This window comes from Hypanus sabinus, chromosome 30 (assembly GCF_030144855.1).
Source record: "Hypanus sabinus isolate sHypSab1 chromosome 30, sHypSab1.hap1, whole genome shotgun sequence".
NCBI classification, from domain to species: domain Eukaryota; kingdom Metazoa; phylum Chordata; class Chondrichthyes; order Myliobatiformes; family Dasyatidae; genus Hypanus; species Hypanus sabinus.
Genome location: NC_082735.1, coordinates 27,319,462 through 27,346,284, shown reverse-complemented (window position 1 = coordinate 27,346,284; position 26,823 = coordinate 27,319,462). Strand labels below are relative to the sequence as shown.

The window sequence follows — 26,823 nt, the reverse complement described above, 5'->3', positions numbered from 1 at the left end:
ATGATACTAGATTTCTCTACTGTATTGCCAACTAATTTTGTTGGGTCACTGACAATCAGTTAACCTGGACTGTACACACCAGCTGTGTGCAGGAGGTCAGCATGTGTCCCCCAAATCCTCAAGACCTTCTACAGGGGCATCATTGTGAGCATCCTGACTGGTTGTATCACTGCCTGGTATGGAAACTGCACCAATCTTGATCACTGGGCACTGCAGACAGCCCAGCACATCTGTGGATGTGAACTTCCCTCCACTGAGGACATTTGCAGCAGCAGGTGCGTAAAGAACGCTTGGAAGATTATTGGGTCATCAGTCACCCCAACCATAAAGTGTTTCAGCTACTTCTGTCTGGGAAACGGTACTGTGGCATTAAAGTCAGGACCAACAGGCAATGAGGCAGCTTCTTTCTATAGGTCATTAGACTTATCAATTCACTTGTTTGTACATTGTGACGGAGTCATAATGCAAAGGTTTTTTTTACTCCCTCACATGGGACAGATGTAAGTTTTAAATTCAAAACTTTTCTATTGTCTCAGTAAAATAAAAGTATATTGTGTTTCAGCACTTTCTTTTTGCAGTAGCTTCACCCTTTTTCTTGCTTGTTTGTTGATGATTCTTACTAGGGTGTATGGTTATCAATAGCCTTTCAGTGACTGACAGGTCTGCCCTTTCTTGATGTATTTAGGAAGCAGGTTATTTGACTTGTGAGATTGTTCCTGTCCTTATCAGATCCCCATATGTGCATGTGTACGTTAATTCCTGTTTATCCAGATGTGCAGCGTCAAGACAAAGCAGGATCTTCAGTACTATTTTGATTGGTTGCTAGTGACCTGTTATACAGTACAGTGAAACAGTTTTATATTTGCAACTTTGTCATTCTATTCACAGCTATTCTGATGTGACACAACTGCCTGTGGCTAAAATTGAAATGCCTGTTGTAATACATTTGGAAAATGACACTGCGCAAGTATTAAATCAGCTCTCAAGTGTTCCTACTCTTGTGCATTGTCCAGTGCATTTTTTCTTCCATCTCAATTATTAAAGATCATAAAAGATGCTTTAATCTCCAACCCCTTGCAATGAAGGACAAAATGCTATGTCTTCGAACTACTTGTAGCTGCTGCTAAGTGTGATTTATGCTCTGGAACATATCGATCTTTCCATACTTCACTGATTGCAGCCTCTGATTATACAATAATCTGCCTGTTAATTTCTCTTATGAAAGACATTTACTTATTAAACTTCATTTGCCAGTCTTTTGCCTCCTCATCCAACGTCTATCCTGTTACAGAACTTTTATCGCAATCAGCCTTTTTACTGATTTTCCTATCATTTGACAGATTTGGAAATTGTACCTAATGTTCATTCCTTCCAGGTTATTACTGTAAATAACAGTTGCAGACCAAGAAATGCTCCCTGAGCTATACTAATTACATCCTTCCAACCTAATTTCTATGGAACAGCCGGTTTTCCCTTTCACGTTGTGCAGCAGCATAGGCTTTTAATTTGTTTATCAAGCTTCTGAAGTACCTTGTGAAATGTTTTTTGGAAAATTGAAATATACTACATCTACATGCTCTCCTCCTTCAGTTCTCTCTTCCATCTTCCACAAATTAGAGCAAGTTTGTCAAATGTAATTTACAATCATCCAAATTACTTAAAGATGTTCTCCTACAGTTGCCTACAATCTCTACATTTGAACCAGGCATTTCCTGTGGCAGTCTATTGTCCCAAGTTGTATTCATTGTATTGTGTGTTTTCCCTCCACCAGGTCAGAACGTGTTGATTTCACCATCCTCCAGTAACCACGGTATGTTATACAGCTTAGTAGAACATCCCTCATGATTCCAACCTTGCCCATTGAACATCATACCTGTATAAATGGTATAGGCAACCCCCACCCTTGTTACAACTGTTCGGGTAACCGATACTTGCCCTTACAGAATTAAATACAGAGGTATAGAATAAAATTTGCTCTTAACTGAATTAAGTGGTGGGAGAAAACACTCAAATGACATTGCTTTGTGTTACAGAAATGGTTCCAGTATGGTTCCACTTCCACGTCTTCTTTGTAATTATTTAATTATACTCAATGCTGGTTAGGTAATTTTAAAAGACAGTTAAATAATACGTTGTTATGGGGCTAGATCCCACATAAGGACGACTGGGTAAAATTATTAGTTATCTAGTTGATTTAAAAGAAACAAAAAGAATAGGAACATTGACCTGAAGTGGCCATTCAATACAATTTATCTCTGTAATACTTGGCTCCTGCATAATTTCTTTTGTGTCAAATCTGTCTTTTTGTTTAAGTACCTTAAGTGCTAAGGCCATTGTAGTCGTCTGTGTTAGAGAATTAATCAGATTCACTCATCTCAATGAAGAAATTTCTCCTTATCTCAGTCCTAAATCACCTATCTAAGACTGTGACTCCTTCTTTTAAATCCTACCTTTCATTTAAAACAGGCCCCTGTGTTCATCGTATCATCCTGCAAGGGTTACATTATTTCAATAACCTCTCATTCTAAATATTCATCCAATCACTCATACAACAGTCCTACCACCTCAGGAATGAGTTTGGTGAAACTTTCCTTTCATTCCTTCTCTTCATTAAAATCCTTGGTTTTGTAATTTCTAAGAAGTTACATGTGTTCACTTCTGTGAAGATAGAACAAAAGTATTTTTTTAATTGGTTTGCCGTGTCTTTGTTCACCTACTTACAAAGTTACCTTATTCTAATTGTCAGGGACTTTATTTTGCCTCCATTAATCCTTCCCTTTTTATATATGCATAGAAGCTTTCATAATTTGCTTTTGTTTTTCTGCAAATTTACTTTGATATTCTGTTTTTGTTCTCCATCAACCTCCTGGTCCATTTTTGCTGAATTCTAACTGCAGCAGTTCCATAGGATGCTGTTTTTTTTGTTGTTAATTATATTGGCCTGTTTGGATCAGATACTATCCCTAACTGTTGTTATCTGTGTTTGGAGCACTTGCTTTCTTGTGCTTTGCAATGTATAACTGTAGTCGTTCCTCTATTTGTAGCTTAACAAATGGAAGAAACATAGGGAACACTCAGCAGGTCGGGCAGAATCTGCAGAAACAAAATTGGAGAAGATAGAAAACAAGTTAGTTTTGGGCAGCTACAGTATATGAATTCATTTGGTCCCACTATAGAAATTCTCTTTGCTCAATTTATCCTTCCCCCATTACTGAAAACTAACTTGTCTTTTTATTCCAGTTTAGATTAATGGTCTCAGGCCCAAAAAGTTAAGTCTCTTTCGCAGTTGCTGCTAGATCTGTTGAATATTTCCTGCATTTTCTATTTCCATTTCAATTCTGTAGCATCTGTAGCTCTTATTTTATTATCTTAATAAAAAACACTTCTCATATCTTTGTTTCCTTTATTTAGATTTAGGATCCTAGTTTCACATTTAAGTATTTTGTTTTCCATATCAGAATCAGGTTTATTATCACAGACATATGTCATGAAATTTTTATATTGTGGTGCCAGTACAGTACAAGACAAAAAATCAGTTGCCATTAAAAATAAAATAATTAAGTAGTGTGAAAGAGGAATTGCGAAGTAATGTTCATGGACCATTCAGAATCTGAAGGCAGATTGTGTCTTCAGGCTCCTGTAACTCCTCTCTGATAGTTGTAATGAGAACAATACATGTCCTGGATGGTGTGTGTCCTTAATGTTTGATGCTTCCTTTGCGGCACCATGTTTTGAAAATGTCCTTGGAGGGTGAGGTTAGTGCCCATGATAGAGTTGGCTGAGTCCACTTATAACTTATATCGTTCTTTGGTCATACTTTCTTGAAGGATCCTGCAAAATAAGGTTAATAACTAACCCGGCATTATAGCAAATATTTGTACATTCAGAAATGTTGTCTTTATATTTGTCTTTTAATACTTTTAAACAAATTAGCATTGCTGTACTATATCCATCTTTGTCTTATAAAATTAGGTCCTATTTATTAGCACACTATTTTGTTGACTTAGACACAGTTCTTCATTCTTACCACTATCACTTGTACTACTTACTTCCTTGTCTTTTCTCTTAACCATTCTTGATTTCTCTTCAATGGGATGCTCCTTTTCCTTGCACCTTTACCCCTCCCCCTTGGTAGCTAATTTAAAGGTCCATTTACCTCCCCAGTTACTGGTGGAACTCTGGTCCCAGTATAACTTAGATGTAAGTACAAAAAAATGCAGATGCTGAAATTGGGAGCAAAAAAGTGCTGGTAGGACTAGCATCTGTGGAGGCAAAAGGATGGTTGATGTTTCAGACTGAGACCATGCATCAGGACTGAACGTGTAGAAGGAGGATGGCCAGTGCATTAGAAATGAGGAGGAGTAGTGAGGCTTTCCTATCCCCTGCCCCACCTAGTTCCATCTGCCCATTATTCATTCCACACCCCCCCCATCTAGTTCTGCCTTTCATCTATCAGCCTCTAATTCATCCCTCCCTCTTCCTATGTATCCTAACTATCTTTCTTCTGTGCTGTTAGTCCCAGTGAAGGATCTCAGTCTGAAACCATTCCTTTGCCCCCATGACCTAGACAAAGCTTTTTACAGAATAGATCTTTTTACTGATGCCAATGCCCTAGGAATGAAAACCCACTTTACCCTCCCTACTGTAAAGGTGCACATCCATCTCCTTGATCTTATTATCCTATTGCAGTTTGCTAATGTGTTTCTTAGTTTAGTTGCTAATCACTCAGGTCTGAAGATAACCTTGGGTAGGATTATGTGGACCACTTGGCTAGATCCTTCCCCTTCCCCTTTCCCCTCCCCCAAAGCCACTTCAAATTCTCTTCCAGCCACAGCAGATATCCCTTGCCATTGGTCCAGGCAGGCAGCAAATTCTTTTGGTCTCATGCTCCTGTTTATGTAAGGTGTTGCTGATCCCAATAATTATATTCTCCCTACTGTACCCACATTTTTTTTCACTCCTACTTGAAAAGCTACTGTGCTCCTACTTGAAAACTCCTACTGTGCTACTGTCAGTTTGTTTGTCCTCTTCACAGCCCCCTTATGTGTCCACAAGTTTTACAAGAATCTCAAATCCACAGGACAAGTGCAGGTACCCCAGCTTTAATAATGCTCTGAACCCACACGTCTGCATCATATGGTTCCTGTTCATGATCAGGTTTGAAATTTGAAATGTGTGCTAACCTCCATAAGGTCTCATGATATCTGGAAATGAAACTCCAGCTTCTTAACACAAAACTGAAGTTACTTCAGTTGCAAATATTTACCGCCAATGCAGTTCACACACATTCTGATAGCAACACTTCTAAAGTCTTGACATTTTAATTGTTAATCAAGTTATTTTAAATTAGGTTTATTTAATATAATTAAAATTTTGGTTAAGTGTTATAGGATAACTGAAAGTTTGGCCACAGTTGCAACGACCAATCACATATACCTTACCTGTGATGTTACACTGCAGTTTGCTTTTGTTATAGCAACTCCACCACCACAAACCCCACCCCCACGTCCCAAAATTAAGTGATAAAGGAGCATTGTCACTTAGTCCAGAGAGATTTTTATGCCATTGTGTAGAGCATGCAGTGGAGTTTTTATCGGCCAGGATGTAGGTAGTTGATTGATCTAACCCTAGGGATTGAAACTAGATAAGTGAATAAAATGCTAGTGGATGGTGTCCTTAACACTAAATTTCAAAGTAGTAATGCGAAGGGATAAGCATCATTCAGAAGTTGTGTATTAGAATTGACAGAAGGCTGCTTCCAATCTAAAGACACATTTTCACTGGTTGCACATCTGCTAAAATACTTAAAATAATCTTGGGAATACAAATTATATTTCAAGGCCCCTCATTGGCCTCCAGGTTCCTTTTGACACACACACACACACACACACACACACACACACACACACACACACACACACACCCCCCCCCCCCCAAAAGGTTTATCTTGTTTTCCATAAATCAGAGGAACAGAGTTAGGCTTCATTGCCCGTCGAGCCATTTCATCATGGCTTGTCTAAACCCCCTCCTGACTTCTCCCTCTAACCTTTAAAACTTTGAGCTTTATACCTGCAGACAGAACCTGCCAAACTGGGGCAGCTCCTTGCAGGTAAATTTGCATTTGGAAAGTGAGAGTCTTGCAAATGTGACCCAGGTTATGTCCGCACTACAGTGGATAAATCCATAACCAAAGCTTTTTCTCACTGTTTTAATCCTTCATCCACACTAAAATGGTGTTTTCGTCCCCTGAAACCAGAGCTTTTCAGAAATGCTTTCCAGGGTGTGTATTTTTGAAAACGCCGCTTGGGCAGATCAGTGTGGACGGGGTAACCGGAGAAATCTGAAACCACTGTCAGACAGCAGCGCACTATTTCATTGTTTTCTAGAACACAACCTAACAATTTCAGAACAGTTGGCAACGAGACTGAAGCCAGAAGAGTTAGAAATGTACTCACCAAGTACTTTGACCCATAACTTACTGAATAAATATGTATACTCACTTTCCCCTTTTTTCTATCCTTGCTCATATGAAGGTGGTTTACCTATTTATGTGAGTACTTCTCTGACAATAGATGTGTAACAGCCTAATGTAACATCGTTTGGAAATACAAGATAATACTGATGCAGACATGTTTTACAGATTTAACAAGGTGCTTTATTAATGCAACAGTTAGTCAGTTTTTCAATGTTCGTCGTCAGCCGGGTCATACAGTCCGTGAACTCCCCGTCGGTTGCCTCCATATGCTTCAGTGTTTGTTTATTTTAACTTTTCAGTCCTCCTGCGTGAGAGCCAACAGCTGCCCATCGTTTAAGTTTTTCTAGTCTATAACTGAACAAACACGCAGCAAGTCTTTCACGGCAAGATTGGACACCAAACAAGTCACTTGTTTTCGGTAGATGTGTCCTGCATGTGCGCAGTAGGGGGAGATTTCAATGTGGACAGAGATAGTTTTTAAAACGCATGGTGTGGACGCCTATCGTTTTTACGTGAAACCAGCGTTTTCAAAATTATCCGGTCTAGTGTGGATGTAGCCTCAGGCCCAGCGCATTCCTGTGAGGGTGAAGGGTAAGGAAAGTGAGTCTCAGAAACCCTAGATGTCAAGAAACGTCAAAGGTTTGATAAAGGAAATATAAAGCAATGAAAACAGGTAGACCCTTGAGGAGCATAAAGAGTATAAGGAGGGAGGAGGTACTTTTTTAAAAAAAAAAGAATTAGGGGGTCAATGAGGGCCAAGAAATATCAGCATTTCAAACCTATTTTAAAATATTTAAGATAGCTAGAGAAAGGATGGGACACCTACATCAAAATACCACTTACTGACTGCAATACTGCCTTTAATGCTATAATTCCTTTACTTATTAACTCCTAGACTTCTTGGCCAACAACTCATGGACACCTCTCATAAAATTTCAGTTAATTCATATTGTACTGCCCTCATTTTTACTTTTGTTCTCTGAAGCCTCAGATCTCTAGAATTCTTTTTTAAGATCTCTGTCTTTCCACCTCTAGAGTTATTCCTCTGTTAGTCCAAAATTTCAAACTGGTCACCACTTGTAATTCTGGATTTCTTTTTCATGACATTATTTGTATAGCATTCAACAGACCCAACACACCTATTCAGAGCAATAAATCTTTTACAATTGCTTGTTGAATACTCACTTCTCCCACTTGCCATAGTGGCAAAGCTGCTAATAATAAAACATTGAAGAGCAAAAACCAGAATCTACAGATGTCAGCAATCTTAAATAATTGTTGCCATTTCCATTTAATGTCCAAACATTAAATGTCCAAACAGCTGAGAATATATTATAGTGGGCAGAAGTTAGAGAAGTGTTAACAAGAGGGTGCAATTTTTAAAGAGTTGGGATTCTCTTTGTCATTGTGACTTGCAGCATTTTTACATTAATTGGTTTGTATGTTTTCATCATCAACACAGCAAACTACTTTTGAATCATGATACAAGTTTATGCATCTATCTTTGAAATCATGTGTTCTTGATTAAATTAAAAGATGATGAGGACACATGGATCGTTCAGAGCACCTGTCAACCAAATTATTTTAAATAGTCTTTAACAGTGAAAAGAAAATTGGGGGAATTGAGAAGCACTTTTTCTCTTGCCAATATTTTTAAAGATATTGATGTTGTAGTAAAATAGGGATCCACAAAACACTTTCTTTTCACCTAAGGACACTGCCAGATAGTAAGGTGGAGTCCCACAGAACATTTTAGTATATGGACGAGCACTTAAATCGTCACGCGTCCAGCACAGGCTACAAATGACTATGTGGAGGAATACTTTCTAATTTACTTAGCAAAGACTTTGAAGACTGTTGAAGTGTACCTAATTGCCAACGAAGCCTCATCTGCTGATCCAGTAAAGCAAGCTCAAATCCCTCCTTGGTTGCCAAGGAAATTAAATTCTATCAATTAAATAATGGATTAAAGTTCTAATCTATGATGGAGACTGCATATCTGCCAGATGGTAAAAACCTACCCAGTCCATCAAGGAACTATGTTTTTCTTAAACAGTTTGATTAAAAAATTTGATCCATAACAATATGTTTGACCCTTAACTGTCCTAAAGTATGAAGGGAAGCCTCTGAATTTGGGGACAGTCATGAATAGATGATAAATGCTCAGATTGCCAGAGGTGCCCATGTCTTTTCAATATATTACAAAATTCAGAATGTGCATGAATTCACTTGATTCGTTGGGAAATTCTACATGTTTTTGGGTGAAGGGTATAGAGGAATTTCGAACATTGACATGATACTCTCGAGTGTTCAATCTAAATTTCTTGCTCGTGCCTAGTTATTTTTCTGATTTGCAGAAGATTGACACTATTCATGATCTGTAAAACTTTCCTATATCCAGTCACCAGCCCTTATCTGTTCTATATTTATACATCAATACCTGTATATAGGGACAACTTTTTTATAAATGGAGAATAATAGGAGACAGACATGGTCTAGGATGGTAACTTGCTGATTCAATGTTCTAAAATGCTTTCTGTAAGCAAGTGAATATGCTGGGGGAAAATTGTGGTTTTAGTGTCAACTTTAGCTGCTGAGATGATAAATGATGTCTACTCTTTAATAGTTTGTAATTTAAGTTCTTGGGGACTAGTGATCTTGTTAAATGACTATATAGCACCACACACAAAATGCTGGGAAGAACTAAGGCCATGCAGCATCTGTGGAAAAGAGTGAACAGTGGACATTTCAAATCACCATTCCTCCATTCCTGTTTTCCCCTTCTCACCTTATCTCCTTACCTGCCCATCACACCTCCCTTTGGTGCTCCTCCCCCTTCCCTTTCCTCCAAGATCTTCTGCCCTCTCCTGTCAGATTCATCCTTCTCCACCCTTCTCTTTCCCCCTCTCCCACCCTTCTTACTTCGAATTCTCATTTTTTTTCCAGTCCTGAAGAAGGGTCTTGGCCTGAAACGTTAGCTATTTACACTTTTCCATAGATGCTGCCTGGCCTGATGAGTTCCTCCAGCATTTTGTGTGTGTTGCTTGGATTTCCAGCATCTGCAGACTTTCTTGTCTTTGTGCTACAACTACAGCAGAGTGATTCGATATTCATTTCATAACTAAAGGAAAGGTAGCGTTCAGTAACATAGTATTCTCACTGGGTTGACATCCCAAGGTGGTAAAAACAAACAATTTTAGAAGCCAGAAATCACATATTTTGCAAATTCCTATTGTCAGTGCTGGAATAAAAAAAATCATATATTCCATGGCTGTGAGATTAATGTTGGCCAGAGCTTGCCATTCCAAATAGTTTTATGGATCTTTGTTCATCTACAAAGGCAGGCAGGTCTTGTGTATCATTTTATTTCAGTAAAGTACTTCCTGTTGTTTTTAAAGTGTTCACCTAGGTAAATATTTCCTGCAGAAAACACACTTCAGCCGAGAGGTAATGTTACAGCTATATAGGACCCTGGTCAGAACCCACTTGGAGTACTGTGCTCAGTTCTGGTCACCTCACTACAGGAAGGATGTGGATACTATAGAAATGGTGCAGAGGAGATTTACAAGGATATTGCATGGATTGGGAAGCATGCCTTACAAGGATAGGTTGAGTGAACTCAGCCTTTTCCCCTTGGAGTGTCGGAGGACGAGATGATAGAGGTGTAGAAGATAATGAGAGACACTGATTGCGTGGATAGTCAGAGGCTTTTTCCCAGGGCTGAAATGTCTATCACGAGAGGGCACAGTTTTAAGGCACTTGCAAGTAGGTACAGAGGAGATGTCAGGGGTAGGTCTTTTTTACGCAGAGTGGTGAGTGTATGGAACGGGCTGCCACTGACGGTAGTGGAGGCAGATACAATTAGTGTCTTTTAAGAGACTCCTGGATAGCTACATGGAGCTTAGAAAAATAGAGGGCTATGGGTAACCCTTGGTAATTTCTAAAGTAAGTACATATTTGGCACAGCATTGTGGGCCAACAGGCCTGTATTGTGCTGTAGGTTTTCTATGTTTCTATGTACATGCTTCGAATTTAATGAGAAAATTAATGACCATAGAGACAAAATAGATATGAAATAGCAACTAGATGGTGCTGGAGGGTTGAAGCACCAAAAGGATGAGTTTCATTAGGCTGAATGGCTTTTCATTTTGGTCCTTCTGTGAAGAGATTCACAAACATGGATTATTTCTGTTATGAGGGAAGGCTGCACGTGCTAGGTTTGTTTTCCTTGTGGTGAAGGAGATTGAGGGCAGCCTTGAGAATAGACAAAATTATGAGGGTATAGATAGGATACATTTCCTCAAAGCAGAAGTAACTAAAGCCAGAGCGCACAAATGTATAGCAAAGGTGAGTGGTGTAGAAGAGGTTTGAGGAAGAACTTAGGTGGTGGAGGCAAAGACTTGTACATTTAAGTGTCTGGATGAGTACTTTAATTGCTAAGGCATAGGGGATTATGAACCAAGTTCTGGCAGATGGGATTGGTTTAGAAATAGGTACTTAATGAACTGCATGAACAAAGTGGGTGAAGCACCTGCTTCTGTGTGTCTGGCAGTATGGTCATTATGTTGTAGGGCTGCATTGGACGGCTGTTTTCATCAACTAGTCTGAATGTTGAGAGTGTCTTAGTTTATGTTTCGGTGCAACTTTCAGATGGGTGCCACATAGCACTATTCGGGTAAACATTTATTTAAAAAAACACACATCTTTAGAGAGAATACTCTTTGAAGGGTATTTCTGCCTGAGTCTTTCATCATTATCAGGTCAGGTGATATTGATTTTAACTGTGAATTGTGTTTTAAAAGCCTAAATTTTAACTGGGTTTCAAAGCATTGACTAATTTTTTTTCCCTCAAGGTTGCTGAATACTATACTATACCATACATTTTTATTGTGTGCCTTGATGATTCATGCTGTTGCTGTCATTGCTGACTTTTCAGTGACTTGTGAAGCTCAAAGACCTAGAAGAAGAATTTGATAGCTAATTTCTTCTATCAATCAACTTTACAGTTTGATCATGGGAGGGAGCTAATGTGGTAGCAATCACAATATGTATCTTGTAAGCACTGGCTTTGTTTTGCAAACAGAAAAGTAATAAATTTAATTTTACAATGGGAAGCACATTTAATAAATCTTAACTTGCAGTTTTGTTGCATAGAAGGCCACAGATACTTTAAAATGCATCTGTTTTTCTTGATTTCATAAAAGGTCAAATGTTTTGAAAAGATTACTTGTGACAGTTGGCCTGCTCTTCTGCATGAGCATGGGCACTGAATAAGTGACAGATGGCAGTATAGAGAGAATAGACAAAGGTACTTAATTGATGGGCCAGAAGCAAAAAAAAAATTCACAAAGACAGCATTTTAAATTAGTTGCAGAGTGAAAAATGACATGCAGTGTGAGGGAATGACGTTTAACAAAATTGTTTGCACAACCTCAAGGCTTAAATATTCGGTGAGTTCCAGTGTGTAGAATAAGCAACTATTTTAATCTTTGTGATACAAGTCTGATATACTAGCGGGCAATTTTTACGTCATACAAGTAGAGACACTTGGACAATCTGTGGCACATCTTTTATAGCTTGTATTATTTAAACACTATTGTAACTTTGTGAGCTGTATAATGCGATATATTATTATGTATTGGTTGCAGATTGACTATGGTTCATATTGTAGTACTAGCCACAGATTGGTTAGGCTTGCAATGAATTATCACTATAATCTGGCAACATTAATTATTTCTCAATTAGTGTTCACTTTGTTAATGTTTTTGCTGCTGATTAAGGTGCCTGGTTATATAAACATAGCAGAATTGCAATAAAATTACCACCCTATCTTCTAAGTCTGAAGATAAACATTTTCCACATCCAGTCCCAACACCTGCTGTCATTATGTGACTTTGTCCCCGTCTTGTACCAAACAAGAATGGAAAAATATTTCCAATCTGCACAGACGTGATTGTGAAGCTGTAAAGCAACTCTCCTCAATCTGTCGGCATGGATACTTGTATGTAGCATGGTTTGGCACTGGATTTTTGGCACAAGATTTACTATATTCTTGTGCTATGGATAGATAATGATGGAAAGTGTAGTGTGTTTGTTGTGGCCTTTATAAGCTAGTAACCTGTGTTAGCAAGAGACTATTTAAAGTTTTACTTTCTAGAAAATAATTTTTTTCATGAATATTTATACAGTGCATTCCAAACATCGTTGTCCCATTTTAGTATTAAATACGACAGCTAGTTGAAGTCCCTAATATGACACAGCAAGGTCGTACATTGACTGAAATGCCAAATGTCAGCAGAGCCTGCCATTCAAGCTGTTGTGCCTGGGCCACCTCTACATTAAAGCACCTAAAATCCTGTTCTTGTATTCTTTTCCCACATTTATTTGTCTTGAGCTCATTGATTTCTCTCAGATGCCGCTTCAATATTCCTTTGCTGTAATGTTTTCCACTTTCAAATACCATGTTGGGTATATCAGATTGTATTGTGGTTAACAGAAAGATAGTGATTTTTTTTATCTTTGAAATGGATGTTGTGTTCATTTAATTTAGCAATTTCAACAATGCTTTTTGGGGTCCATTTTGAAGAGAAAAGACGGCTATAACTAATGAAGTGCTGAAATATTTCTGAATAGCTAAATTAGACGTGCCATTATATTCCCGTGATTGTAATTAAAGGTAAAGCAAGGGTTCAGCAGAGACTTGAGCACAGAATGTGTGTATTTAATTGTTTATCTTTTTGAATAAATTATTAGTGGAAAAGAAATGTGCTGTTGTTGCTTACAAGGTTTAGAGGCAAATTTGCAATTAAAAAGAAGTTCTAAGCAGAGTCAGAACTGCTGTAGTACAGGCATGCAGGTTTTGAACTAGCTTATTCATATTTTACCCTCCTTGAGTACATTTCAATTTACTCAAAAGGGTACACAGGTGTACTGAAAACTGTACACCTTTTGTGTTGATCCAAGATATTCATGGCTTTGTGTGAGGATTATCATCCAAATGATACGAGATTATTTGGCATGTTCCTCAATGCCTCAGATTATTCAAAACAAACTTATCTTAAATGTATTTAAAAAGTTATCTGAGAATAGAACTTTGTGGAAGTTAGAATTTGGGGAAGGGAGATTTGAATAATTTTAGATTTATGAGAAATAGAACAAAAGAATTTGCAGTTGTGGATTGAAATCACTAGGTTGAATGGTAGGGAAGACGTGCAGTGGAGTTTCAAGAGATATTTCAAAGGTGGAAGTAATCGGTTATAGTAATCACATGAAAATTTCTGAAACTCATCAAGCCAAGTAGAAAAAAGGTTTGTGATGGAGCCCAAAGCCCAAAGTCATTTCAATATTTGGAGAAAATATCCGCCCACCGAGTCACCGGATGCAATATAAGTAATCAGTTTCGGGACACTGCTCCATTTAGAACTGATGGATTAGACACATATGTGGAAACTGACTGCATAGGGTGATGTTACTGGAAGTGAATATGCAGATGACAGTGCAAATCAAGGCTAAATTCTTGGGGAGAGTAGTGATAAAGATGTGTGCAGAGCAGAAGACCCCAGTGCTCTTGATTCTTTAGCATTGACTGAGTAGATAAAAATGGAACAAGGCAAGGTCTTACTCAGTTGGAGAGGGTTTGATATATGGTTCCTCCAGCACTTTGTGTGTATAATGCCAATGGTGAAGCAGTGATTTTGAAGGATATTCAAAAGACAAATGTGAGAGGAACTGAGATGATAGGGTTTGAGGGGATGTGAAAAGTGGAAGGACAAGCTTTGAAGGCTTCAAAAATGATACTTTTAAATGAAAATTTCAAACAGCAGATACTGGAATGAATCAAAAAGAAAATGCTAGAAGTGTTCTTTAATCTTTCTGTATAGATTAGTTTTGCCTTTTAAAATATAGGCAATCACTTTGAATCTCTCCCCACCCCCCCCCCCCCCACCCCCGGCCATATATTGCTTCCTAGACTAGAAATTCTTGTCCAGGAGGTGTGATTAAGAATCCCTTAAAGGCCTTGTCATTGGTTGTGAGTGTTACAAGGGTTTTAATGTGCAGGGGCAATACACTGTGTGAACAACTGTTTGGTGTCCCAAGCTGCTGCATTTCTAATGAAGAGCAGATTTTGCATCGTTGAGTGAGCACATTGTGTCTAAAGGACACATGGCCTCTGTCCCACCATTTGAATCTCCATAACAAAGTACGAGTTTAGCTGCCTCTGCCATGGAGAAGTGAAATATGTGTGACCTCTATATCCAGGAGGTGAGAGGGAACAGCAGCCTCTGGCGCAGAAATGTAAAGGGAAGCCATTTTTCCAATGCCTTGTGTTAGTTTATTGTGTTGACTGGAGTATGCTTACTACTGCTCACTCTTTTTTGTGCCTTTGCTTATTTGTATTTACAATGTAGTAGTAAAGTTTTTTTCAAATTCAGACTCAACACTAGATTTGTCTGATTGTGCTAGTATGAAATTAAGTAGTGATAATCCATTACCATTGTTGAAATAGTGCTGGTTAAATTTATTTTGGGATATTTAGAGAGGCCTTTATCCGTTGCTCTACCAAAAGTGCAAAACATCAAATATGCAGCTGTTTACAAAGCAAGTTAATGAATGATTATTGTGGTAGATTACTAAAAGGGCTTAATTTCCAGTTTGTTCCTTTCCACACTTGTGGCGCATCTGGTGAACCTTGCCGTTTCTTTAGCATTTGTCTGTTTTGTGAGGCCAAGTTGCAAGCTCAACATCCAACTCAGCATGGATGGAAAACATGCAAGGGGCCAGCTAGATTCAAACTTGGGACCACTTGCCTTGAGGTCCAGTGTGGATGCCACTATACCACTGGCTAAATTTTCACTTTGATAGGGATGTAAATATTGGTCCAAGTCCGAGTACTCAAAGAAAAGGTATCAATATCTGGTTGAATCACAAACGAGAAAATCTGCAGATGGTGGAAATCCAAGCACACACAAAATGCTGGAGGAACTCAACAGTTCAGGCAGAATCTATGGAAAAGAGTACAATCAGTATCTTGGGTCGAGTAAGATGGAAGAGTCAGAGTAAGGGGGGGGGGGGGCGGGGGAGAAAAACAAGGTGATAAGAGAAACCGGGTAGGGGGCAGGGTTCAAGTAAAGAGCTGGGTAGTTTATTGTGAAAGAGAAACAGGGCTGGAGAAGGGGGAATCTGATAGTGGACTGAGGCCATGGAAGAAAGAAAAGGGGGAGGAGCAACAGAGGGAGATGATAGGCAGGTAAGAAGTTATGGTGAGAGAGGGAAATGGCAATAGGGAATGGTGAAGGGAGGAGCATTCCCGGAAGTTGGAGAAATCGATGCTCATGCCATCAGGTTGGAGGCTACCCAGACAGAATATAAGGTGCTGCTCCTCCAACCTGAATGTAGCCTCATCACAACAGTGGAGGAGGCCATGAACTGACATGTCAGAATGGGAAGTGGAATTAAAATGGATGGCCACTGCTTTTTCTGGCGAATGGAGCATAGGTTCTCAGCAAAGCAGTCTCCCTATCTCTCTCCCCCCACCCCACCCATCCAGCCCCGGTTTCACCTATCCCCTTGTATTTCTTCCTCCCCTTCCCCACCTTCTAACTCCGACTCCTCATCTTTTCTTCTCCAGTCCTACTGAAAGGTCTCAGCCTGATGCATCAGCTGTACTCTTTTCCATAGATGCTGCCTGGCCTGCTGAGTTCCTCCAGTATTTCATGTGAATATCTGGTTGAAGGTAATTTTCTGTCAATCAAAAGTAGCTTCTTAGCTGCTGTGGTTTCTCTCTGCTCTGTCTAAAACAGACAGAAATCTATTAATATTGCAACATTTATGAAAGTGATGTTAGAAAGATAAATCTATCTATTGTTGCCACTCGAAAACTGATCACATATTTGAACATAATAGAAGTGTACATTGTGAAGAACAGGAGGTGAGAGTGAGCCCCATGATTTTCCAGTAGAAGGATCAGCCTGCGTAAATATTGTTTTAAAAAAATTGGTTGTCTACAGACTCCAAAGAATAACACATTTTTTTCCTCCTCTTTTCAGCAGCAGTTGGCCCATATGTGCCGCCTCTGCAGCAGGTGTTCCAGGCACCACGAAGACCAGGAATAGGTACGATCGGCAAGCCAATAAAACTACTAGCCAACTACTTCGAAGTTGATATTCCGAAAATCGATGTTTACCATTATGAGGTGGATATAAAGCCAGACAAGTGTCCTCGGAGAGTAAACAGGTACCCAATCTGTCAACCAGACAGTTCAGAGTAACACTTCCAAATAAAGACTGGTGGATCAAATTGTGAGTTTTTATTGGCAGTGTAGATATACTTGATGTCATTTTACTGTTTGATGCCCTATGATAACTCTGTAATATTATATTCAGTGTAAAGTGCTGTGATATACCCAAGAATAGTTGATGTATTTTGTTAATAAATCATGAAAATTGTGTATTGTAAATGAGATTGGGCAGCATAATAGATGGTTTGGTATCTCCTGTCCAGATGTTTATAATTTGGTAAATGTATCAACAGTGTACACAGGTTTTATGAAACATGGGCACCTCGCTTGATGCTCAGGTGAGTTTCCAGATACAAGAGTGCTAATGGAATAAAGGTTAAAAGGAGTCGCATGCATTGCTGACTGCATTGCTGTGCAGGTAACCTTTTCCCACAATTCATCATGGAGAGACTGCCTGTGACGTCTGGTGCTGATGATACCAGTATGAGCAGTGCTGCCACTCATTGAGGCAATGTGAACCATCCTGGGAACTGATAGTGCAAACACCTTGTGTTGACAGGCTACCCAGATCCTGTGGTTTCTCTCTCATTGGTTCCTAGTGAATGTGCTAATCCTTTTGTCTCCCCCTCAGTGTGCGTGGCTGCTTTGCCCTCCACAGCTGAGAGGGAAGAAAACAACTCCTACCACATCCAACAGGAGAGATTATAGGATGTAAATGATCAAGACATAGAACCGAAGCTGCTAGTACCAACATACAGCATACTGACCATGTTAAAGCCAACCCTTTCATATCAACCCAAGGAGGACTCTTGCCACACGAGCAGTAATGGTGGGCTAAGGGGTTTTACCGTGACTCTAGACACAACAGTGTACAACAACAAGAAGGGCTGAGTTCTCACTAGTTTGTCGACACCACATTAGGTGCCTGGAACAGCAGCCCATACTTTGCAAAGTATGGACGCTTAGCATCTGTGAGAGTTCAGACCCCAGACACAAGGCATCATAAGAAATTAGTACTCTGCAAAGCAGTGTAACTTATGGTAATAATACAATTGTATCAGATATTTTACACTCAAGGTTTATTGCTGAATTTTGATTTCTTCCCCAATAGAACAAGACAAATAGCTCTAAACTTTGAATTTTCCCCTCTACAAATCAGGCTTGAGCAACATTAATAGTGGATGAAAAAATGATTTGCCTTTCTTGCGTTGAGATGATCAAGTCAGCATGAACTGCATTTGTAAGCAGTTATGACAATGACATCAATAACTTCAAACTTTTAATTCCATATTCAATGTAAAAACCGTAAACCCTAGATGTGCTTGAAAATCTCATTAATGGTGATAGTTATTATGATCTGTGCATTTGTGATTTCACTAATTGTGCCATTTTGATTTGTGGCAAGCTTTTTAGTATTTTCATAAAGGTTGAAGCATTGGGTTTGTAAAGTTGAGAAAGTCAAAACTTTAGGATGAAGAAATAAGTGTTGAGGCTGGTTGAAGATGCATAGTGGAAATAAAATTATCCCTGTGAATTGCATGGCCCTTCCTTCCGGTCAGGGTATAAATGCAGTAGTAATCTGTTGGTGCTGAGATCCTTCTCTTCTGTAGATGATCTTGTTACCTGCATCGATTTTAAATTGTTTAAAAATCAAATTAGCAATTTCTAACCCAGCCTCTAATGAAGGTAAATTCTCAATAACAACAGCTTGTTAAAGGGTGGCTTTCCTGTAGCGCAGCATCTCAGATCCCTTTCAAGAGTCTTCACTTATACCCATGAAAGTTGATATTAGTATGACTGAAGATTTCCAGTGAGCACCTCAATGAGGGAGAGTGACAGAAAAACTTAATTTCAGGTTGTGAATTAAAACTGAACGTGCAAATTTTTGAAGGCATGATGAGAACGGGATGCATGAATGCCAGATTCATTGCTTAGGAGTCCTTTGAGGATTGTACAATGAGCCTTGACATCATCAATTTAAAATTAATTTGACAATTTAATCCCAGGAATTTAAAAGTAAATCATTCAAAAATTTTTGTGTTCCTTTTTACAGGATTTCTCTAGTGATTGTCAGGAATTCTGAACATTTGAGTCAATGTATGCCTAATGTGAGCGTATTCAAAAGTATCATTTGCTAATGAGCATAGATGAGAGAATATTTCAGTTTGCTAACATTTGGGGAAAATAATCCATTATAAGCACAACATGTTTCATAATCCATGAATAGTGGGTGCACATCACGGATCTATCTTGCATTTAGGATCCAGACATCAAAGGGATGCCTGTGTTTATTCTTGTAATTCTGAAAATAGAAGAAATTCACACCTTGCCAGACGTGACTTCAGTTAATAAAGCAAAAAATGCATTCATCAATAGAGTAACACTGAATCTTGATAAGATAGTCTTCTCAATACATTTGTTTTGCAGGGAAGTGGTGGAGTACATGGTACAGCATTTCAAACCTCAGATCTTTGGAGACAGAAAGCCAGTGTATGATGGAAAAAAGAATATTTATACAGCAACACTACTACCTATTGGCCAGGATCGGGTATGCTGCATCTCATGTGGAGAAGGGGGTGAAGGCTTTTATCTCTTCCTTGAATGGGAATAAACTTTTTTTTATATAAGTTTTATCGTGTGGAAACAAGCAATGCATATTGGAAACTTCCAATTTTTTAAAATCAAATATGTGCTGATCTAGGGATTCTATATTTGTACTTCAATGTATTGTGTTGTAAAAATCATTTTGGGTTAGCCCTGCTGTTAAATATGCATCCAACACTTAAAACATCTGGCTGAATTGTATTGAATAGGTCTTCTTGGGATTTTTGTAGACATTTACCAAATATTGCTCACTTGATGTGGCTTAGAGTGATACTGAATGGTATCTTTGTGGCTGCAGTTGTGTGCTTTTCAACAGCAACAAATTGCAAGAAACATGCAATGAGTCATGATGAATGGACTTGGCCTAAAACATTGACTGTTTATTCCCTTCCATAGATAGTACCAAGCTCCTCCACCATTTTGTGTGTGGATGTGATATCATAATGGAGCCTGTTATTTCTCCCACCCAGCATGTAGAACAATTATAGTGTACTGTAATGTGATTAAAAGATTTGTAATTCAACTGCAGCTCAACTGTTGCCATACTCCAATTTAAAAACAGATAAACGCTCATCAGAAATGGAAAACTAAGTGGTAATAGAGCCTAGGATATTCTTGGTCTGTGTCGTCAGTACAGCATACAATCATCAAAGCATCAAGGGTTAAATTCATTGGATTCATTGGTATAGCTGCCCCAGTTAATTGGGGCAGCTATACATTTTGGACAGCTCCTATTAAAGAACAAAAGCTAAATCAAGGAAATAGCTGGGATTTCCTTTGTTTATTTGGGGCACTGTGCTGCTTAATTGGGTCAGGGGATGGTTGCTGAACAGTTTCTAACTATCACCACTCACATTCACTTGTGTGATCATTAGACGTACACCGTGCTTAGAGTGATCAGTCTTTAAATAGCATCAGTTTTGGCAAGAAATTCTCAGTAAGGCAATTTGGAACTAATTTGCTCATCGCAGTTCCAAGTTTTCAGGCTTGGAGATGGAGATGCCAGAAACAGCTGGGAGTGGTAAAAAATGATTTCACTGTTTCAGTAAGTTAGGAATAACACAGAATTTGAAAATATTTGTGGTAGGAGTCTGCTGATTATTATTAATTTACAATCAATCAAAAGAACACGGCAGATGAAATCCTCCATCGATAACTATTAGGAACTAATAGTTTTATTGTACTGTAGAGGTATTGGTAGTGTTCAAATACTTTTTGTGTTTCATTTAAATACATAAATTATTACTCAGTTAAACAGTAGTTTCCCTTTTTTTATGCATTTTGAAACTTCAGCCACCTAATTACTCCAAATTGTACTTGCCCCAATGTGTCTCAATTAACCAGAATCCACTGTATTTCATTCCAACATTGGGACTGCCATGTCTCTTTCCTGATGTTGCCAGATTGCTACAATGACTTTCCTCCATTGCACATTTGCCTCTGGAGTCTCTAAGGATCTTCGATATCCTATTCTTCATTTCTCTCCTCACCAGTGGCTAACAATGACCATGAGAGTTGTTAGCATGATGCTATTACAGCTCAGTTTGTTGGAGTTCAATTCTGGTGCTGTCTGTAAGAAGTTTGTACGTCCTTCTCATGTTTCCTCCCACTTTCTTTTGAATGTTTTTCTACATTAAGTGCTTTTTGTTAAAAGGTGATGAATGTGGTCACCTGGTGTATTTTTTCAATTGTTTTTAATGGATTTGAATGGCTCACTCAGTGAGCAGTATTTATACATGCCATTAAAGGGAACCTGCTAGATGCAAGGTTTCTAATTGTCAAAGTTCAAAGTGCATTTATTATCAAAGTATGTATATATTGTACAAACTTGTGATTTGTCTCCTAATAAGCAACCATGAAACAAAGAAACACAAAAGAGCAGGTATTTTTTTTAAAAAGACAGTCAAACACCCAATGTGCAGAGAAAAATAACACGTCATGCCTATAAGAAAGAAAACATCATGGAAAAAATAACTGCAAACCAATAGCATTATGAAGTCCACAAAGAGAACACAAAGAGTTCAGCACAGAGCTGAGTCCTATTAAATCGTGTGTTTAAATCCATGCTTCTTTTAGAAGTCAGGAATGAGGCATACAACTTGTTTCACGATCGTTTTATTAAAAGCTGATAAAGAGAAAAGGAACAGTGCCAAGAGTCTACTACTTGAAGAGGAGAGAAACTAAAGATGGCACCTAGCATAAACAGCTATTTTTATACATAGAGATAAGAAAACTTGCATTCGAATCTGTAGATAAGAGATAACCAACTGGAAAATACTTATTCAATGCTGCAGTGAAAATGAACCGACAAGAAAACAATCACTAAATTAAGTACAGTGAAGGTTTCAGAATTATACTTCATGTAGCCATTAGAGGCATATCAAACTATTATGCATATGAAGGCGGCTTAAAATACAAGCAGATAATCAAGTGTTAAAACTACAACGAAAATGACAATTAAAATTAAGAATTCAGGTCCAACAGTGGCATACTGATTTTGTGTGCCATTCATTATTCAAGTAACAGAAGTACACAATTCTGGAGAAACAGTGCTTTTTATGGATGTTTTCATTTATCTCACATGTTCTTTAAATCAAAGCTAGTCATGGGGCAATTGCTACTATGCTGCTGTGTTTGTATCGTTCCAATAAGAAAGGCCAACTAACATCTTGACAGATGAAGAGAAACACAAACAAGTCAGTAAGTCAGTGGTACTTGGCAGTGGTGTGAAGGGAGAAGCCCAAAGCATCAGCAACAAGTCTTCTCATGGTGGTTCCAGGCTTGCTTGCCAGGTGGAGATTGGAATGCATGATGTTTTTTGATTTGTGTACCAACCTTAACCAGGCTCAGTGCACTAGCCTTAACCCAGCTTCTCTGGATTGAGTGTCTGCAAACTGAAATTTTCCAGGTGTCAAAAAATTGGTAAAAATTTTTTTGGTTGCTTAATTTTTTTAATTTTATTTTGATTATATCATGAAAAATCTCCAGAGAGAAGGATTTATCTTTTGGCAGTTTCATTTATTTGTTTCTTTTTCTTTTAATGTAAGGTTGATTTTGAGGTGACCATTCCTGGTGAAGGAAAAGATCGGATTTTTAAGGTCTCCATTAAATGGCTGGCAGTAGTAAGTTGGAGACTGCTGCATGAAGCCCTTGTCAGTGGTCGAATCCAAGTTCCGTTAGACTCTGTTCAAGCATTGGATGTAGCAATGAGGCACTTGGCATCAATGAGGTAATCTGATTTATTGTTGATATAACCTAAGGAAAAAAATTAATATTTAATTTGTATTATATACAAATACATTAAGGCTAGTTGATGCGGTTAGGAAAAGTACTGAATATTGTGATACTTGAAGTCACTCCTTGGTGTCACAAGTTGTAAGTTTTGCAAATACTGAAATTTAATTAGTGATATGTGAGATGAAGAAATCGTTTATTTTACCTTGACTTTATGTTGCTGTTATGGTTTGTCAATGATATATTCACATTTTATGACGCTGTCATACCAATGAAAAAGTATATGCGAATTCAGATTCTTATCAATTTCTTGGGTGTTTTATCATTTACTATTTATTATATGTAAGAAGACTGCATTATCTCACCATAGGTATACTTTCAGTAAGATCAGCACCTTTTGTACAAGTGGGACAACTAGCCTGGCCCTCGATTTCTGAAATAGGTTAGGCTACAGGCATGTATCTGTTTTAGGAAAGGAAATGAGCATTTTTATAGTTGCTGCTTTTCATAGTGTGTCAGTTTTTCAGTTAGGGAATTATAAAGAGGAAATGGCTTAGAATTTCCAGTAACCGTACTTAAGTTACATGGACAGGTCAAGCTACACTTGTTCTGGATCCAGAGATCTCCACATTGTGCACAAACTCCATTTGTTTTCTGCAATAAGATGCACAGCCATCACATTGTGAGTTATATTGTGAAACTAGTAACGTGTGTTATGCTAATTTATTCCATGCCCAATGAGCAAACCCAGTAAACACTGTAGGGGCTTCCATTTTGCTTTGATCAAGGTAAATTAACTGCTAATTTGCATTTGTTTCTGAAATCAACATAACTTGGTTTTCTGATCATTTTCATAAGTCAATAGTGCTAAGAGCAGCAGTTAAGCAGACATTTCTACATGTTGAAGCAGTAAAGAAGTCCAAATTTGTTGCTTGTGCTTTGACAATAGGTTGCTAAAGGTACTTTATCACCACTCACTCCATCAACCTATACCCCTCTTGCTCATTGCAAAAATGTTTTTTGAGCTGTTAATCTTTTTTTATATTTCAGGTATACTCCTGTTGGTCGCTCATTCTTTTCTCCACCAGAGGGTTACTATCACCCACTGGGAGGAGGTAGAGAAGTCTGGTTTGGTTTCCATCAATCTGTCCGACCTGCCATGTGGAAAATGATGTTGAACATCGATGGTAATATAACTTTTTTTTCTACTGAAGACTTGCATTGATCTTTAACTAGTTACTGAACAGCAAATAATTGCTTAAATAAAAATGCTGTGCAAGTTCTATGGTTAATTTGTACATAGGCTACAAATGGTTCATGTGCTGTGGGACCATTTACTGCCAATAGATCTCTTGTGGAATGATTACCATCAAATATAAGTTTGACTACTGTTTTTTTATCTATTTATTCTTTTAGTCATTTAATATAGCTTTAATCCTTTACTCTGATTCCTGTACAAATGATTTTCGATCACATTTATATTAGCATAGATTAGTCAGGTTCATTTCTGTCCTTTAAGACAATCTGGCCAAAAATATTGTCTTGCTCATTATCAATTGATCAGGATAAGTAAATGCATTTATATAATATTTGTATATTTATCCAACAATTATGTGAAAACATGCATATATACAACCTCTATAAATAAATCGACTTTCTTTTGTGTGAATCCTCACAAAAATAAGATGTGGTGGCAATAAAACCATTAGCTGAATTAATTAGAACAGATTCAGACTTTGGGGGCTTTAGAGAATCAAGAAGAATATAAGATTAATTTATTTGCAGATGATGTTTTGATTTATTTAACAAACCCATTGCAATCTTTGCAAAGATTATCTTTTAGATTGAAAGAGTATGGGAAAGTATCAGGGTATAAAGTAAATTGGGATAAAAGTGAAATTTTACCCCTTACCAAAGGAAGTTATAATCAATGTCGATTAGTAACTCAATTTCGATGGTCAATAAATGGGATAAAATATTTGGGTATTAGAGTTGATAATGTAAAAAATTTATATAAACAAAATTATTTGCCATTATTAAAAAAATAAGAGGATCTTGATAAATGGATGATGTTACCAATAATGTTAATAGGTAGAGTTAATGCTGTAAAAATGAATATATTTCCTAGATTGCAATATTTATTCCAAACTTTACCAATACAATTACCTCAGTTTTTTCAAGAACTGAATAAAGATGTAAGGAAATTTCTTTGGAAAGGAAAGATGTCAAGAATATCATTGGAAAAATTTACATGTAAATTTGATTTAGGAGGGTTACAAATTCCAAATTTTAAGAATTATTATAAAGCAAATCAACTTAGATTTATTGCGTCTTTTTTGATGAAGAAAAATCGGCATGGATCAGAATAGAATTAGATAAGATAGGAGAAATCATACCAGAAGATTTTATATATAAATGGGAATCCAAATGGATAAGGGGAAAAAAAGAATCTCCTATATTAAGACACTTGATTGATTTATGGATTAAGGTAAATATGGACGATGAGATAAAGAAATCTTTATTAGCAAAAAGAACTTTAATTCAAAATAGGCTTATTCCTTTTACAATGGATAATAAACTTTTACATAATTAGTTCCAAAAGGGGATTAAATATATAGGTGATTGTTTTGAAGGAGGTATATTGATGTCGTTTGATCAATTAAAAAATAAATATAAAATATCTAACAACACTCTTTTCTGTTATTTTCAATTAAAGGCTTATTTACGAGAAAAGCTGGGTCAAACAATGTTGATGCCAAAACCTAGTGAAATAGAAATATTAATTCAAAAAGGAAAAATTTAAAAATTTACATCTTGTATGTACAGTTTGATTCAAAAACAGACAATTAAATCAGGAATTTATAAATCAAGACAAAAATGGGAATCTGATTTGAATGTTAAAATTCATGGAAAAAATTGGTCAAGATTATGTTCTGATAGTATGATAAATACAATAAATGTTCGACTTAGATTAATACAATATAATTTTTACATCAATTATATATAACACCACAGAAAATAAATAGATTAAATTCAAATATGTCTGACCAATGTTTTCAATGTAATCAAGAAATTGGTACTTTTTTACATTCTACTTGGTCTTGTTTTAAAATTCAACCATTTTGGATAAATCTAAGACTTTTATTGGAACAAATTACTGGAGCACAACTCCCACATAGTCCAGTATTATTTTTATTAGGAGACATTGAAGGGACAATACCAAAAATTAAATTGAATAAGTATCAGAAAAAAATTATAAAAATTGCATTGGCAGTAGCCAAAAAAGTTATCACAGTTACTTGGAAATCTGATTTATATTTAACTATGGATCGTTGGAATAATGAAATACATAGTTGTATTCCACTTGAAAAAATTACATACAATCTAAGAAATGAATATAATATATTTTTGAAAATTTGGCTCCCATACCTACAAAAGATAGGATTAAATACATAGGTCCTTTGAAGATAAAATTATAAAGTAATTGGGGAAAGTAAAAATAAATATTAAAATTATTTTGAACTCCGTGGAGCATGTGGGGATCCTCCGATATCCAGGCAATCTTTCTCTTCTTTCTTTTTTTCTCTCTCTTTAGATTAGGGTTAAGGGGAGGGAGGAGGGTTAATATTTTTCTTTTTCTTACTATTTAATCATCACATTTATTCTTTGTAATTTTCTAAAAATTTAATAAATTAATTTTAAAAAAATAAGATGTGGAAACCCTCCCAGAAATAGCAGAGAGACCCGTATGTATGCTATGTCTCCATAACCAGTGTACAGAAGATTGTTTTTGTACTTTACCAGTTCTGATGAATCTGCTCTCTTCCCAGAGGCACTGTCCCACCTGTGGAGTATTTCCTTCATATGCAATTAGTTGATTTTTAGGTCTGTTTTGGGCAAGTATGTAAAGTGGAGATCTGGCCTTGGATTTAAATGCTTTAGTTTCCCTGCAAATGAGTGAAGTCCCATAGTAATAGACAAAGCAGCATTTTTATTAATAATCTCTAGAATAATTCAAGTGTTATCCTAATAGCTTATGTCTTTAAGATATTAAACAGATTTATATCATGAGACAAGATTTGTAACATATTGAATTTGATTAGAACTGTGCAAAAGCAGTCGTGAAAGTTACAGATATATGAATAACAATTGGTACAGGAGGTGAGAAGTTGTATTGTTTTGAAACTGCCCCTAAATGTATGTAATTGTGGTGCACAATGGTCTCCAGACACTGTTCTGTGTTGCATTTCAAGTTGAACAGTGAGCCACTACT

General features: G+C 37.3%; 1 protein-coding gene across 5 annotated transcripts in view; it reads left to right on the top strand.

Moving 5' to 3' along the window:
• Positions 1 to 26,823, top strand: part of LOC132383485 (protein argonaute-1) — a 98,268-nt gene that overhangs the window by 3,917 nt on the left and 67,528 nt on the right. Inside the window, exons 2-5 of one of the 5 annotated variants that reach the window (XM_059954481.1) lie at positions 16,522 to 16,708; positions 19,140 to 19,260; positions 22,364 to 22,545; positions 23,601 to 23,737. In XM_059954481.1, the coding sequence (XP_059810464.1) occupies positions 16,522 to 16,708; positions 19,140 to 19,260; positions 22,364 to 22,545; positions 23,601 to 23,737 (627 nt within the window). Of the gene's footprint in view, positions 1 to 16,521; positions 16,774 to 19,139; positions 19,289 to 22,363; positions 22,546 to 23,600; positions 23,738 to 26,823 lie in introns of those variants that run through there. The other 4 variants (XM_059954482.1, XM_059954483.1, XM_059954485.1 and 1 more) reach the window with 4 other exon arrangements.